Source organism: Onychomys torridus, chromosome 8, assembly GCF_903995425.1.
Source record: "Onychomys torridus chromosome 8, mOncTor1.1, whole genome shotgun sequence".
Lineage (NCBI taxonomy): Eukaryota > Metazoa > Chordata > Mammalia > Rodentia > Cricetidae > Onychomys > Onychomys torridus.
In genome coordinates this window covers 103,770,909-103,788,129 of record NC_050450.1, presented here as the reverse complement: position 1 = coordinate 103,788,129, position 17,221 = coordinate 103,770,909, and the positions used below count along the sequence as shown (strand labels likewise).

The 17,221-nt window shown below is 50.9% G+C and overlaps 1 protein-coding gene across 1 annotated transcript in view; it reads right to left on the bottom strand.

Annotated features, from left to right (window-relative positions):
• Positions 1-791: 791 nt before the first annotated feature.
• LOC118589861 (SAP30 binding protein) overlaps positions 792-17,221 on the bottom strand; it is a 33,973-nt gene continuing 17,543 nt past the window's right edge. Inside the window, exons 4-11 of the mRNA XM_036197509.1 lie at positions 14,901-14,943; positions 9,402-9,490; positions 6,387-6,478; positions 5,096-5,156; positions 4,697-4,748; positions 3,703-3,761; positions 2,530-2,614; positions 792-2,322 (exon numbers count right to left, since the gene is read on the bottom strand). Coding sequence (XP_036053402.1) covers positions 2,141-2,322; positions 2,530-2,614; positions 3,703-3,761; positions 4,697-4,748; positions 5,096-5,156; positions 6,387-6,478; positions 9,402-9,490; positions 14,901-14,943 — 663 coding nt within the window. The 3' untranslated portion in view covers positions 792-2,140. The remainder of the gene's footprint in view (positions 2,323-2,529; positions 2,615-3,702; positions 3,762-4,696; positions 4,749-5,095; positions 5,157-6,386; positions 6,479-9,401; positions 9,491-14,900; positions 14,944-17,221) is intronic.

Sequence of the window (17,221 nt, the reverse complement as noted above, 5' to 3'; positions counted from 1 at the left end):
CTGCTTTAGAACTTCAGGGAGCTGGCAGCTCTCTGTCCACCGCGTGGGTCCTGGAGATTGAACTCAGGTCACCAGGCTTGGTGACAAGCACCTTTAGCAGCTGAACTATAGCTTTTATTTATTTACTTATTTGGTTTTTCAAGACAGGGTTTCTCTGTGTAGCTTTTGCGCCTTTCCTGGATCTCGCTTTGTAGACCAGGCCTGCCTCTGCCTCCTGAGTGCTGGGATTAAAGGCATGCACCACCACCACCCGGCATACTTTTCTTTTTAAAAACATCACTCTAGGGGCCTGGAGTTAAGAGCACTCGGCTGCTCTTGCAGAGGACTGGGGTTCAATTCTTAGCACCTACATGGCAGCTCACAATCATTTCTAAGTCCAGTTCCACAGGACCCAATGCACTCTTCCGGCCTCCATGGGAACCAGGCACCCTCGCAGTGCAGAGTTACATGTAGGCAAAAGACCCATGCATATAATAAAATAAAACAAATAACTACAACATATTTACATTTACTTGAGTTTACAATCCACTGCAGCAGTCCTTCCTTCCTAAGGGGCTGTGAGGAGTCTGAGATGGTGAAGCCTAAGCTTTGCAAGCTGCTTTAAACCAGAGGAAAGCAGCAGAGTAGAAATGATGTAAGCCAGGCTGGGGAGTCGGCCACATCCCCATCAAGGACTATTTTTTAGACAGGGTCTCATGTAGCCGAGGCTAGCCTTGCACTCCTGCCTCTGCTTCCCAAGTGCTGGGATTATGGCATGTGCCACCACACTGGTTTATATATGTGGTACATACAGGGAATTGGACCTGGGCCTTCCTCCATGTAAACACTAGGTGAGCTACATTCCCAGACTCTATCACTTGCTCCTTTCAGTGTGCTTTCACTGCAGCTCCTGGTACCTTAGACCTGGGTGTCCTGAGCCAATGAGGGCCCCACTTGCCAGAGGCTGCAGGGTAGGCCTTTCCAGGGGTGCTCTTGGAAGGGCTGCCAGCAGCTACCACCTGCCCCCACCCAGGTTGCATAGTGCCGTCAAGGAGAGAAGGGGAAGAGTGTGATTCAGTTTTTATTTTAGGGATCTCACAGGCAGTTTGTCAGTCCTTGGACCACAAAACAAACACCAGTCACAAACTCAGAAGCACCTTTCTCAGCCTCTGTTGGTCCCACAGAAGCAACGAGACCTTTACAGGCTGGCTTCCTCCTCTGACACCCAGCCTTTCCGCTGAGTGGGAAGGAGAGCTGCCAGAGGGCGTGAAAGGCAAGCTTTCCCCTCCAGCATCTTGGGCTGGTGAACCTGTTTGGGCCCTAAGAGTGGCCACTGGTGCTACCCAGGGGCTGCTGCTGGGCAGAGATAACGACAGAGGAAGGGTGGGGTGGCAGAAACCTTCCCAAGAGCAGGGCTTTCACATGAACAATGAGCTGCTGCCCTGGCCAGAGCAGGAGGTGATTCATCTCCCCCACTGCGTGGATCCTGCTGGCCACACTCACTGGGCACTGAGGGACTTGGCCAGGCGCCCACACCTTGCTCCTGCCCTGAGCAGGTTGGGAATCACATCCCAGCCCTCTGTTAACTGGCCTGATTTCAAAAGCCGGGGCATGTATCAGAAGCAATGTGGGGAGTGCTTAACTGCACCCCAGAGAGCAGAGGCCTCTGCTATTGCCTGAGAACTGTTGAGATCCAGTTTCCGGGTCAGGAAAGTAGACACCAGGAAGGGGCATGTGTCTGACCCCTCCTTAAGCTCCCACCTGCCCATACCCCTGGGCATACACTGGGAATGACCACAGTAGCTCCCACAGCTTCTGCCATGCCATTGTTCATCCTGAGCAGAAATCCTGACAGAGACGGAGGGGCACTTGAGCTCCATGTTTGCCTGAACACAGCACGGGAGAGGCTAGTGCACCTGACATGCCAGGACCTAAGAACGCAGTACTTTTAATTGGGTGAGATCCCAAGAGGCATATGGACAGACTGTCCAATGCACCTACTGCCTCTGCTGCAATGTCCTTCTGGCTGGAATGTCACATAGAGGCTCCTTTTGGAAGGCACATGGGGAGCCCATCTTAGTCCTGAAACAGAGTGGCACCTCCCAGTGGGCAGCAGTCACCAGGCTGTACGGTCCTGTCAAGTCCTGGGGGTGTCCTCTGGTCACTGTTTGGCTTTCTTCACAATGGTGCCCACAGCAGAAATGACGGTGGTCTTGGAGCCGCTGGCACTGGTGGTGACCGTGACCACAGCTGGCAGTGTGGCTGTGGTAGTGAGGATGGTGGGCTGCGCTATTGTTGTCACTGGGATGGCAGAGTCCCACTTGCTCTTCCTCTTTTGGGCATCTAGAGTAACACAAGAGAGAAGTCTAGATCAAAACCAACCAGAGCAGGACCCCAAAGGGGAGCCAGCAATCTAGACCCTACCCCAGGATCCAAGACTTGCTATGCTCACACTTAGCAGAACATAGCAAGGCCGAGCCTGGGCACAGGCCCTTCCCCGACAGGCCCAGGAGCCCTGGCTCTAGCTGCCGCCCCCAAGGCCATCTCTACCTGCAACAGCTGTGCTGGCAGTGGTGGTGGTGGTGGCCGTGGTATTGGTCGTCGTGCCTTTCTTGGTGCCCGTTACAAACTCAATCTGGAGGGGAGAGAGGACAGTGAGACCAGTGCTTGGCTGTGTGTCCATTTCCTGTGCCATCTGTCTGCTCCCAGGGGACAGGAGTTTGGCACTTACACAAGAGGCCCTGAAAACCATCTTTGCTGGGAGCATCTGGGGGAGGAGGTGCCTGAGACAGCCTGAAGGGCTTTTCACCTCTTCCAAGATCTCTCCCAGCATCACAGAGTACGCACATGCTTAGCACCCCTAGCACCAGGAGGAAGTGGTGCCTTCCACACAGGGGAGGACAGCTGTGGTCCCCGGTGCTACAGACACGTCCCTGCACTAAGCCTGGGGTTTGAAGGGGAGAGGAAAGAGAAAGAAGGGAGAGCCACTCAACGGTTAGGAAGGAGAAATGTAGTTTTATATCCCCTGGTACTAGCCCCCACACTCCTGGTCTGCCAACCAAGGCCTCAGTGAGGCCACAGCACAGCAGGCCTCACAGTCCCTCAGCCTGAGGCAAGGGGAGTATCTTGTGGCCACAGCAGCTGAGACACTGAGTCAGCAGGAGCTGGTGTCTTGATGAACAGCTATCTGTCTTGGGCTCTGGTCCTATGGTACAGCATAGAGGACTCTACTTTGATCTTGGAGTTAATCTGCTGCTCCTGAAGGACCCAGATCACACTGCTAAAGAAGTGGTGCTTGTTGTCCAAAATGATGGCTTATGGGGTCTCATACAGGAGACCACAGGGAAGCACACAAGCTGCCTGCTGAGGTCAGCTCTGTAGGTCAAGAAATGGACAAACTGGAGCTGGCCTTGGCCCACTCTCTCAGAAGGAATACCAACTTCTAATCAGGCCAAGGAGGCAGCAACGACCCATAAGAGACAGCGCTACCAGGACTCTGCAGAGGAGATGTAGAAGGGCAGACTCAGGGAACACCAAGCCTTCAAGCCACATGGTGGGGCACAGCAGTCTGCTGATGGAAGAGAGCATGGTCAATGCTGCTCAAAGCCTCAGTAGGCAGTGAAGGGTGTGGGGGGAAAGCCTAGGACTCCTGACTTAGACTCAGCCTGCAGGACCCGCACACTCCACACACCTGCCTCCACCCCAGCAGCTGTCACTACTCACTTTGGTCCGCTCCTTTTTGGCCTTTTCCAATTTGTCCATTTCAATCTTCTGGGCCTTGGCTGTGGAGAGAAGACACAGGCTACTATGAGGCATTCACGTTATGAGGTTGTCATGAGCAGTGTGTGATCAAAGGAGGTCTCTGCCCTGACCTAGAGGGCTGCACGGGTTCAGCATCCTGCACTTGGCAGGATGAAGTGCTGGGCCTTGGTTAGCATGGAACATGGGCCTTGACCAGGGTCTGGGGGCCTGCACACCTGCTGGGAAGGGTCAGCTGATCCTGAGGGAAGTATCTTCCCAATCATTAAGAAACACTAGATACAGAATTTTATTGTAAATAAAAATATTGGTAACTAATTCAAAGCAAAACCTGTAAGGGAGCCAGGTGGTGGTGGCACACACCTTTAATCCCAGCACTCCAGGCAGATCTCTGTGAGTTCGAGGCCAGCCTGGTCTACAAAGTGAGTTCCAAACCAAAAAAAAAAAAAAAAAAAAAAACAAAACAAAACAAAAAAAAACTTGTAAGGGCCACACATACATGTGCACCAAGGAGCCAGGACCTGGCATCTAGGCTCTGACTTGTGAATGGTGACTTACAGGCTCAGTTCTCTGTGCTGTGCTCATCGGCCTCAGAACACACTTCCTCTGCCCAGGGCATTCTGGCTCCCCCCCCCCCCACATCTCCAAACAGTTTCCTAACAGGGCCTCCCCAGTCCTTTGGCCAGGTCAGGTGACTCTGCTTGCCAAAGGCTCCTGACTGTACCACTACTCCGCTCACACTGACTCAGTGGCATCAGTGTGGGCATAGCTGATCCAACCACCTGTCATCACTGTGTTCAAGTCTTGTCAGCAAGGGCAGTCATTCTGTCCAAGGCCAAGTCGGCAGTAATCCTGTGGACAGGGCCTGGGCATAGACCCTGAAACAGGGGACACCTAGATCACTAACTGGATGGACAGATGGAAGGGTGTGTGGATGAGCAGATTAAACAGAAGTTACCTAATGCCTCATAGTAGGAGTCTTCAGACCAGCCATGGGGGTCAAACATATCCTGAAAAGAGAAAGTCAAGTGCAGTCAGAGACCATCAGAGAGCACGGGCCAGAAATGGATCTCCCTAGGCTGGGGCCCCAGCCCTATGGAAAGCACCGGGCTTCAGCTGTCCCCCAGTTGGATAACCAGGAATCTCTTAAGGATCCAGAGAAGGAGCACTTGCTCAGCTGGCAGCAGAGGAAGCAGTCCCACCGTTGGCTTCTAACTGGTTGGGACCCAGAGACCCATCCCGTCACTGGCATCTGTTAGACTGCCATCAGGGCCGCTCCATGGACCTTTCTGTGGCTCCCAGTCCCAGCCAGTCCAGCAAGCTCTATCACTCTCCAGCCCATGTGTGCAGGACACACCTTTGGATAGTTGGTGCCCAGCTCATCAATGGCACAAAACTGGATCAGCTTCTCGTAGATGCTGAAAAGGGAACAGAACAATCAGCGAGCAGGGTCTGCATTGGTCCCACATCCCTGTATGGAACCAGAACCATCAGCTCCTGGGACTATGACAAAGAGATGAAAACTTTCAACCCAGTTCACTTCTTCCAACGCAGCCTCTGATGGAAGCCTGTCTTCCTGTCCCTTATGACTCTGCACTCTCCTCAAATGGCTGTGGCTAGGGGCCAGGATGAGGGCCAAGACAACAATGCATGTCACGTCTAATGTAGCTGTTTCTGGCCTTTTGTTAGCATGGCTGAGTTGGGGCTTCCACACTCAGATCCACACAATGGCTAGCATAGGTTCCCATTGTCACGCACCATGTTCTTTCTTGGGTTTTTGACTAGTTTGAGTATTGGAAAGAATAAGACCCAGACATAGGCAGGCACAGTAGTGCAACCTTTATTCACAGCACTCAAATCCCAGCATGTGGGAGGCAGAGGCAGGCAGATTCTGAGAGTTCGAGGCCAGCCAGGGCTACATAGTGAAACCCTATCTCAAAGACTCAAACAACAGACCCAGACATAGCTTTGTTCCTAAAACCCTTTACCAAGAGGCAAAACCCAGTTTTTTTGAGTTGGAAGAACCTCTAGTGATTGTCTTATTGAATGCCCTCCTTTAGGACCAGGTTGGTGACCAGAACTCAACCAGGCCTCAGGCCTCTTTTTTTTTTTTTTTTGGTTTTTCGAGACAGGGTTTCTCTGTGTAGCTTTGCACCTTTCCTGGATCTCCCTCTGTAGACCAGGCTGGCCTCGAACTCACAGAGATCCACCTGCCTCTGCCTCCCAAGTACTGGGATTAAAGGCATGTGCCACCACCGCCCAGCATGGTTTTTTTTTTTTAATTAAGAAAAAATTTTCGGGGTTGGGGATTTAGCCCTGGGTTCAATCCTCAGCTCCGACCAAAAAAAAAAAAAAAAAAAAGGAAGAAAAAATTTTCATTCATTTTACACACCAAAGATCTCCACCCACCCCACCCCACCCCAAGCCAGACCTCTTAGCCATCACTGCAGAGTAAGTAGCTCACACCTTGAACCTGTATTCAATCTGTAAACCTCTTATGTGTCTAGCAGGCATCTAGTCTAAGTGGAAGTCTGGGCGAAGCCACTCTGGGCTCAGATGGGATCAAAGCTGGACCTCTCCTCGACAGCTTCCCAAGGTGTCCTTGGTCCCCATCTCACACTGTCATCTACAGGCTCGGAGGAGCTCACCTGGGGTTCCGGAACTCCTTCTTCCTCTGGATGATATAATTCATATCCATTCCCTCCTTTATCTTCCTCTCGTAAAGCTTCTGGATCTTGTCCTGTGAAGTTGAGAGGGGTGAGCATGCCATGAGCCTGCCCCCGACAATCCAGTCTGTGCCCCCGGACCACATGAAACCTGATTTCAATTGTCTCAGCTTATACCCAGCCTCTGACCAGTTTTGCACAGGCAAGTCAGGCCCACATCAGTCACTTTCCATTGCCGATTTCTCCTAGCCCATCCTCTGATATCAGTATAGAGTAGGAGAAAGACCAAGTCAGAAGCTACCTGGAAGCCAAGAACCAAACCCACAAGTGGATATCAGCTCCCAACAACCCCCACCCCACCAAGGAGGGCGTAAAGAAAGTCTAAGAGTTAATGAGCGAGGCTGGAGAGATGGCTCAGCACTTAAGAGCACTGGCCGTTATTCCAGAGGACCCAGGTTCAATTCCCAGCACCCACATGGTAGGTAGCTCATAACTGTCTGTAACTCCAGTTCCATAGGATCTGACACTCAAACAGATATACATGCAGGCAAAACACCAATGTGCACAAAATAGAAATAAGTAACCATATGAGGTCTTTAGGAGATCTGAGAATGTGCCGTCACCTCAGAGGGAGAGGCAGACTTTTTTGAAGTTGGTCTCAAACTGTCTAGATGCCTTTAAAAAAAAAAAAAAAAAAAAAGATTTATTTATTTATTATGTATAGAGCATGTATGTCTGTAGACCAGAAGAGGGTGCCAGATCTCATTACAGATGGTTGTGAGCCACCATGTGGTTGCTGGGAATTGAACTCAGGACCTCTGGAAGAATAGTCAGTGCTCTTAGATGCCTTTTTTAAATTTTATTTTTGGTGGTGCTTAGGATGGAACCAGGGCCTTGTGCAGGCCAGGCACATGCTCTAGTGCAGAGCTGCACCTTACAATGTTTTCTGTAAGGTGGGTGAGAGAGCTGGTTCACGCCAGTTAACAAGGCTCACAATCAAGGGTCAAGAGCTAACCTCTCAAACTCCTCCATGGATGCTCAATCTAGGAAAACAGCAGTGCCAGCATCCAAGCTGGTGACACAGGCCCAGAGACTAAGCCTGTGACAGGGGCTGTGCTGGTTGGTTTTTGTCAACTCAACACAAACCTACACATGCCCGGAAGAGGGAATCTTAATTGAGAAAATGATTCCATAAGACTGGCATGTTAGGCAAGTTCTTTTTGTTTTTGCTTTTATTTTTGAGACAGGGTTTCTCTATGTAGCCCTGGCTGTCCTGGAAATTGCTCTGTAGACCAGGCTGGCTTTGAACTCAGAGATCCACCTGCTTTTGCCTCCTGAGTGCTAGATTAAAGGTGTGTGCCACCACTGCCTAGCTTATAGTTTTTTAAATCACAGCAATAGAAATCCTTAAAACTGATGGCATCAATGTTGCCTAGTACCAGTGAAGAGGCCCCAGAGACTCGACTCAGGGCAGAGCCTCCTCTGAGAAGAGCGGTCTGAGCCAGGAACATGAGCAGCGGTTCAGTTCAAGGGCTAAGTGCCGGGCAGTGACACATGGAGACTCTCCAGAGAGAAAAGATCTGGGGAGCACTTTACCTGCCAGAGGTGGGAGGGGCTAGAGGTCCTAGGCAGCTCTCCTGAGCCTTTCTTAGAAGAGGTGACCACTCCCCCCAGTCAGAAGGCCCAATCTGACCCTCTTTCTGATGACAGGCATGAGGAAGCCTGAGGTTTGGAAAGCACTTCACTATCGGGGAGCGAGAAGCTGGCCGTGCGAAGCCTCTCCTTGGGGGTTACGTCAAGGGCACTGCAGGAGGCCTTACACAGGAGGCTCGGCAGCTCGAGGTGAACCCTGACTTACAGGATCTAGACCCATCAAAGGTTCTGCTGTTTGTTTAAACGCCATGGTCCCTATACCCAGAAGAGCAAAAAAGAATATTCTGAACTTAAGAGCTCTGAGTGGCTGGTTGCTTTTGCTTGGCAGGCCTGTAGAACTGTCCTTACAGGCTTCAACTTGTTTGGCATGGAGGGTGATGCCATCCTGGGGGGTGATGGGGAGGGAGGCAGACAACTTAGCCAAGGGAGGGGACTTCTGGGAGAGGAAGAGAATCTGTACTGTGCCCTAGTCCTGACTCTGGTCCTCTCCTGGACTGCTGCATTCCTCAGCCCTAGGACTTATTAGTCATCCATCCATTTGGGTGGTGCCATGTGCTTGCTGGATAGCTGGAGGCACTCAGAAGAAGCGGGATCAAAGGCAGGACAGGGGGAAAAGGTCCACGATTATGGAGCCCTGGGCACCTGCCCTGTTGTTTACTGAAAGGTCCTACTCACAGGGGACTTAGAGAGGGACAAGGAGAAGCAAGCACATGGGTGAAGTCTCAGTTGTACTGAGTCCTGTTTCCCTCGGTCAACTGCACAGACGAGAGGCTGCTGTTCTTAGGCATTTAAAACCTTGTGTCAGGAGTTGGGTGGCGGTGGATTTCAGTGAGTTCAGGTTAGTCTAGTCTACAAAACCAAACCAAAAAACCAAAAAGAACCCAAAACCCAACCCAACCAACCAACCAACCAACAAACAAACAAAAAAAACCCCTTGGGTCAGGCCTGCAGGCAGAAGCTGCTGATTTAGGAACACAGAAAGAAACCATGTGTTTAAATGCTGCACCTTACACTTCTGGAACTTATTTTACATTCTGATGGCTCCTCAGTTTCTTGTCAAATTTCCCTGAGAAGTCCCCTGGCTCAGTGAGGCTGCAGAGAAGATGGATGTTACTTTGTTGAGGTAGACCTTAGGACCTCAGTGAGAGCAGCACATGACAGATGTGGCAGCGACTGTCAATGCCTGAGATCTGGCTTACAGGAATTATCCAAGACTGCAGGCTCCTGCCCACCCGGCAGTTTGACTTGGTCTTTCTCCCTGGCATGGCCTCTGAAGGTCATGGCCCAACCAGACAGTGTAACCCAGGCCATCTCATCCACGTGGGCAGCCTGATCCTCGCTTACTTGTAAGTGATTTGAACATCTGCCAGGCGGTTCTGGTGGGATCTTGATTTCATCAGGTGACATGTTTCGGACCCTTTCAGAAAAGGAGGCTGTTGAGGAAACAGAGGGAATTCTGGGGTTGGGAGGAAAGGCCAGGGGTGATAAATAAAGGCACAAGCACACAATGACTCCAGAGAGGGAAACATGCTGTAAAGACAGTGAGCAGGCTGTCAGGGACATCCAGGAAGATTACCTGAGTTGAGATCAAATGGTCAGAAGCCTGCCATGTGTCAACCTGGGAGAAGGGAAGTTGAGGTAGAGGGGACAGGTGTAAATAACACATGCTACAAAGCTCCGTGACTAACTTTTAAGGAAAGAGCATGTCCTGTAAAGGGCTGGGGGAGGGGGGAAGGGAGGAGCCACACTCCAACAAATGTGCCAATTTCTACAGTGTAATTCTGCCTGGTGGAAGACACTGAACCCAGGGCTGGAAGAGACACAAGTCAGCCTCAAGTACAAGTCAAGTCCAGCCTCCACAGTAGGAGTCACAGCTGCTTGGCACTATCCTTCTGGTCTGGGGCTATCTTGCCTAGGCTAGGGGAAACTGTGTTTAGGGTTCCCAATGTTTTGGGTCCCAAGCAGCTTGTGCATAAAAAGACTTGAACAAAAGGCCTGATTCTGACATAAAGACTCACAACTCCCAAGGGCAATTCCCTCCGAGAATGGCCACTGCCCACCCAAGCCTGCCTCCTCTCTCACTCCCTTCCCTGTAGCCTCTGGCCACCCCAGGACCTCAGAGCCCTGCTTAGGAGCACACAGACAATGGGCTATTTGTTGTGGGGTTCTGCTGTGCTCTTTAACAATCATGAAAAGGACCACACAATGAACAAACAGCCTAGGGTGGGGCAGGAGGAGGGAACACCAAAGCCACCACCACCAGCAGGCAGTGGAATGCTTGCTGCGGACCTACTGTGTGCCAGGCCTTTACCTAAGCCCTTTCTTGGAACAGCTCTCTAAGGCTGACGCACGCCTGGGTGGAAGGGACTAGAGAGGCATAGCCTTCCTGGTCTCTTGTCCCAAGGCTGGGTTTATTACTTTTTAAAGATTTTACTTTTTAAAAATTACATATATGTCTGTTATGTCTGTGTGTGGGTTCCTTGCATGTGGGAGCGCAAGAGCCCTCAGAGTCTGGAGAGAGCATCAGATCCCCTGGAGATGGAGTATGGAGGTTGTGTGCTCCAGAACACGGGTGCTGGGACTCAAATTCAGGCCCTATCGAAGCAGAATGGGTTAGCTGCTAAGCCTCCTCACTGGCCATGATTTTAAAACAATCCCAGATCTCAAGGGCTTTAAAAAAAAAAAAAAAAAAAAAAAAAGGGTGTGTGTGAATCACTTCATTCAGGGGCCCAGGCTGGCCCTACTTCCTGGGCTGCAGCGACTCTCCTGCTTCAGCCTTTTGATCAGCAGGGGCTGCAAGCATGCACCACTGCAGCCAGCAGAGGTTAATGTTTTCTTCTTTGCTGATAAGGTGCTTTGATCTCTGCTCAGTTTGCCATCTGTGATGAATGCAGTGCTGAGTAAGTCAGGGGACAATGCCTCAGAGATCCCAAACACTAATGACTTTGCTAGTTCAGCTGCTGTGCTAGTTCTGGCCTGTGCATACTACAAACACACTGAGGCCAGGGGTCAGGCCCAAGGCAGTCTCAGAACACAAGTACAGTGCTGGGTTTCAGCACCACCAGTGGGTTGTAAGTAGACACACCCTAAGCACAGGCTGCGCCCCACAGATCAAAGGTCCTGTTGTGGGCCTGAGATGCAGTGGCTGCCCAAGTCTCTGTAAGGGACTACCCACTTGTCAATGCACTGCACTCCTCTGCCATCCCCACTGGCCTCAGCTGGGGAACCACCCAGCTCTGGCAGGTGTTCCAAAGCCGAATCTTGATTTCTTCCTTCTTCCCAGCCCTGGGATAAGCAGAAGTTCTAGGTCTGAGCTCAGACTACGGGGACTAGCTGAGAGTGGAAGCAGCTGGAAAGAGCTGGTTGTGGCATTTTGTGAGCGTTAGTAACAAAAGCAAGAAGGTCTTGGCAGGCGCTGGGGCTGGACAGGGTATATGTGCATGTGACAGAGACAAAGAGTGCCCTTTGGCATTTGCCAGGAAAGCTTTTTAGAAAAACAGGGTGTGACTCTGTTACCGTAGCAACCCTCCACCCTCTGAGGCATAATCAGTAGACAGTAGAACAAGAGAAGGAACCCCTTAAGAGCAGGGGTAGAGCCGGGTGGTGGTGGCGGCGCAAGCCTATAATCCCAGCACTCGGGAGGCAGAGGCAGGTGGATCTCTGTGAGTTCGAGGCCAGCCTGGGCTACAGAGCTAGTCCAGGACAGGCTCCATAGCTACAGAGAAACCCTGTCTCAAAAAAAAAACAACAATAAACAAACAAACAAAAAAACCCAACAACAACATAAGAGCAGGGGTAGATACAGGGCTATTCTTGGGAAGTCAATGACAAGAAAGTGCCATATTCTGGACAACAGAATAAAAGTTTACTTCACAGGCTTCAAGACAGACTCCAGTGACTCTTCTCAGTGCTAGGACAAATCCAACACAGGAGACAGCTGCCCTATGTGTAGCCAGAGCCCCAAACCACTGTCTCAGGAAATGTGCTAAGCAATGTGTCCACAGACACTTGAGGGCAGCGTCTCTGCCCGTAGCTGTTGCTTGGCTATGCCGGGGTGGCCTGTAAGGGCAGCTGCACTTACTATTTGAGAAGCATGCTGTCAGCATGAGTCATGCCCTGCAAATGCCTTTGTCAAAAAATATCGGCAGTATCCATGGCCGCCAGGTAGGATCTGAGCAGAGCAGCTAGCCCCAGGATAGGGCAGCGGGGAAGCAGGGTCAGCAAGCCCAGAGGGGCAGAGGCTGCTTGCAGGATACTTGAGAGGCAGTAAATAGGAGGTTCCTGAGTGACTCGGAGCTCTCCCCCAGCTGCATCAGCACTGTTCCAGGCCAGGCCAGCAGCTGTCAGGAGTTGCAGTGCTGGAGAGGCCCGAGAGTTGGCTTCTTGGCTCTTTGTTCTTTTAGAGGTGGGACACCCGACACCCAGGACTCACTCAGTTAAAAGGAGCTGAGTTCAGACAGAGGGGGCAGTAAATATCGCATCATGACCAGAAGCCACTCTGCTGAAGAGGAACTGACTCACCACCTACCCCTTGAAGAGAAAAAGCACTGCACCTATGCAGATGAAAGATGTACCGTGTCCCCCACAAGAGAGCGAACGAACAAATCCTGTCTGCCACAGTGAGAGGTTCCTTAGCCCAAACAGACAAGTGAAAAGGGATGGCTATGCTCAGCAGCGTGGATGCAATCTCTAAAGCACAGTGTCCAAACAGAAAGCCAGACAGGAAGACCAGGATCTGCACCACACTCTCCACTGTGGTGCTTCTGCTTCCCAAAGCGACACCTGCCTTGTTATTTCAGCGAGGAGGAGCAAGGACGCTTGTGCTGCCCGCGGGCAGACAGCATTCTACTGCTAAGCATCCTATCATGCACAAGATGGCCCTCGTGACAGAATGAATGGTCCAGCCCAAGGGTCAACGGGCCCTAATTTACAGGACATTGTCAAAATAGGGCTGAACTCCCATCAAGACCACTTCTTACTTGAGACTTACCTCTTCCTGCACAGAGGAGTTAACCAGGGACCAATAAGAAGGGTAGAACTGATGGTTGGTAGGGCTAGCACAGCTATGTCTATCAAAATTCACCAGTGTACACTTAAACTCACAACTATGAAATTACTCTATGAAATGCATCTCAAAAAAACTATTTCAAAGACATGGCACAGAGGCTGGGTGTGGTGGCATTTCCTGGAATACTGGATCTTGAGAGGCTAAGGCAGAGGACCAACCAGTTTAAAGCTAGCCTGGGCCCCATAGTTGTTGACTCCTGTTTGTGCTAACTACATGAATCTTAAAATAAATAAATAAATAAAATGTCAAAACAAAGCCAGAGAAAGAGCCACGCTGGTTGTGGAGGACCCCCAGCTGATGCCCACACACACTCTACCACTTCTCTGATGCTGGTTCCTGACCAGGTTGCTCTCTGACCCCAAGCCTTGAAGTTTCTCGGCAGTGAACAGCAGAGTGAAGTGGGACCCAGATGGAAGAGGCTACAGCTCCTGCTACACCTGGTCTTGCAGGCCGTTTCTGGCTTCCAATTAGATGTGTACCTTGCCTCCTCTGCCCTTGAAGCCGTCATATCCCAAGTGTCATCTTCTAAAGAACAAATTCTAAGGATTAAGAAAATTCTGGTTCCTGATTTACATAGATGTATGTGAATGTGTCTGAGTGTGTGTATGTGTATCATGTGTATGCAAGTACCTGCTGAGGGCAGAGAATAAGGTATTTGACTCCCTGGACCTATAGTCACAGAAACTTGTGAACCACCCAACATGGATGCTGGGAAATGAACCTGGGTCCTCTGTAAGAACAGCAAGTGCTCTTAACCACTAAGCCATCTCTCCAGCCCCTGACTTCTTTAAATAAGACTTAAACTATCTATCAGAGAACCTAGGGATCAAGGCTGAGTAATTATGTTCTTGCCCAATGGGTCCAAAGGAAAATGGAATGAATGATCCCTAGCACTTAGTTATGGAAAACCACTCACTCGTCAACAACCTACAACAAATGGGTGCTTCTTGGAGAAAGAGCAGGTGGGCGGGACACTGGAAGCACACTTTCAAGCCAAGTTTCTGAGCTTTGAACCCCCAGGGCTGGAAAGCATAAGCCTTGAACATACACATGGAGATGCAGGGGTGGGCTCTGCAGGTGTCCTTTGGGAACAGAACCAAAAAAAGTAGGAGCACACTTTTCCTAAAGATTAGCACAATGGCCAGGGAGCAGGCGACGGCTGTTGCTGAGGGAAGGCTCTGACAGTGACACCAGGAACCTCCCCTGGGTCAGGTTTTTGGAGCCATTACCAAGTCCATGGCTAAACTAAGGAGCGAGTGGCTTTCTAAAAGGCTTAGGATGCTGGGGCTGGCAGAGGGCATGGATGGAATGTGGCTTCCCACAAGTCATTCCACTCTCCAAAGTTACCAAGGGCCGCATATGCCAAGGCTGTGAGCCATGTTCCTGCCTGGGGACAAGGCAAAGTGCCTGCAGAGGCCTTATGCTGATTCCCTGAGCAACATGAATATGGTAGTGGGGACACGAGGCTACAAAGACAGAGAGGTCAGGTCCAGGGCACAAGTGGAAGAAGCAAAGACCAAGATGAACTCCCAGCTGTACAGAACTCTACACTCCCTTGACAACACTGGCAGCCACCCAAAGCCCAGAAAAAACGCACACAAAATGCCATTTTCAAAGAATGTTGCCTGGAGGTCTCACCCATTCACCCTAGGAATTGCCAAAGGCTTTGGGAGCTCACAGCAGGGAGATGCCCAAAAGAGCAGAGGCCTGGCATGAGTGGAAGCCAGCTTGCTCAGGGCAAGGACTCAGAGTATACATGCCCCCAGGGTACTCACCCACTAATTCCTGGGGATCCCGCTTCTCTGCTTCTGTATTATCCTGTAGAGAGAGAAACACACAAAGGTAGGGCTGGGCTCCTGGGCACAGTCACTCTCTTTACCAAGATACGGGCTTCCTGGAGGTTGAAGGGTTGGTGACAGTGAGCAGAGCTTCAAGGCTCCGGGACCCAGAGCTCTGATCACTTCTCCCCATCATGACAGCTGGGAGCTCCATGGCCCCAGGAGGGACTGCACTGAGCCATGCTGCGGAGAGCCCAGAACAGTGACCACGCTCCTGCCACCGGTGTGACCTGTTCCCTGCCCATGGCTCCCCTGGGTTGGGAGAGCTTATCTGAACATACCACTAGGGAGGGCTATGAGGGGAACCCTCTCTGCCACCTACCTCCCGTGACTGCTTGCTCCTGGGAATTTTCTTATTTCGCTCCAAACAAGCAGGGCAGACTTTATCATGAGCATTAAGGGGCAGCTCAAAGAAGCCTTTTAGAGACTAAATGAGGTCCCCCAAAGTCCCTGGCTTGAGGTCTCTGGTCCTCCTTGACCCTCACCTCTCCTTACATTGGTTTTATATTCTGTCCAAAGAAATATATATATAAAATTTCACACTGAAAACAAATGTCTTATTTCACTGCTTTGCCTAACCAGGTCAAGCTGAGGGGGTGACAGTTAGGCTACAGGCTTCTGGCACAGCAGGAAGCGAAGCCTTGTCTCTGCTGATCCAAGGGTCCTTGAACTCAGTAAGATCAGGGATCTTCAATGCCCCAAGGACAGAGATGGAAATTGCAGAGGAGGAGTTCACTGAAGGTTCAAATCTGGTTCCCGCCCCATGCTCAGTGAGAGAGGAGGTAATACAGCAATGGTTGTGCAACAGGGTCTTCACAGGGGAGCAGCCGCAGAGCTGGGCCCCGGCACCAAGAAGGAAGGGAAGGGGTGTGAAGGGTCCAAACTCCTCCAAGTCAGGCATGGCCCCGTGCCAAGATCAGACCCCCTTCCCTCTGATTCTGAGACAGACCCAAAGTCCCCTCTTTTCTGAACACTGCAACTATTCATTCAAACTGTAAGAGCACAATGTTGAAGCCAGATTGCTTAGCAACCTGTTTCTCCTCACCATCCACCTCCTGCCAATCAGGTGGGCAAAAAAGGGGGCTGGGAGGCAGGCCTGGAGGACTGCCACATCAAGTTCAGGTTGGAGTCATAAATCAACTGCTGTTCAGACGGTGCCAATGTCTCAGGGACCAACAACAACTCCTTTGTAGCAGTAATGGGAAGAAAGCTCAGCATTAAGGAGCATTTCAGTGACCAGGCGTGGGACTAAAATTCCCTTGTGTTTTTCCACTAGGAGACAGCTTCCTGGGGGGTAACAGCAGGAAAACATCAGCTGGAGTTCCCGCCTTCCCAGGCAGACACACAGGCCCACAGAGGGATAGGCCTATGAAGTCTCCAGGGCCCAATGCTCTCCAGAGAGCTGTGAGAGTAGACTGGGGAGTCACTAGAATTTTAATACAGTGTCTACCCCAGAGTGATAGAAGTGAATCACATCTCTTTAAAGGGTCTGGCTGGCCCAGCTGAGGTTGTTTGACCCTGTCTCTGGGAGAACAGATATGATGCTGTTAAAAAGGAAAACCATGGGCAGGACCAAAATCCCCGTCTTGGTCCTATGATCTATGGCTTGGCTCCTCAGCCTTTCTAAACTCATCATCCTGTCCAGTGAGAGGCTCCAAGTCCCTGCATCACCTGTTCTTCAGTGGAGACAGGTCCAGATGTCAACAGCATAGAGGAAAGCTGAGTAGGAAAGTGACCAATGAAGATGGGCATCTAGAGCTCAGTGGTAGAGCACTTGCCTAGCATACACAAACAGGAGTTTGATCCCCAACACTGCAAAGACAAGCTCCAAAGTCGGAACTACTTAAAACAGATTATCCTTGAGGTGAATTTAACATGATGATTCTTATGGCACAGTGCAATGACCCTTTAGAGCCCCAGCCACACCGGTGGTTGGGTGGGCAGAAATGGGCAGGGATGTGTGTCACAGCAAAGCAACGATCCAGAGACAGCTTCCCACCAGCCTCACCAGATGCAAAGAGTTTTGTGTGAATCTGAACCCAGCACCTGTGAATTATGATCATGCTGGCCGAAGACAGGCTAGGTGGACACGGTTAAACTGCAGACAGGGTAGGAAGCCCACTACAAACCTGCGTGATTGAGGAGAGCCTCCTCAGCCTTTGAAAGGGTCAGAAGGGGAGTCATGAAGATTCAGGTGATAACAGGACACCTCTGTTCTCCTTTCCTTCCCTTAAAGCAGTGTTTCCAAATGCCCAAGG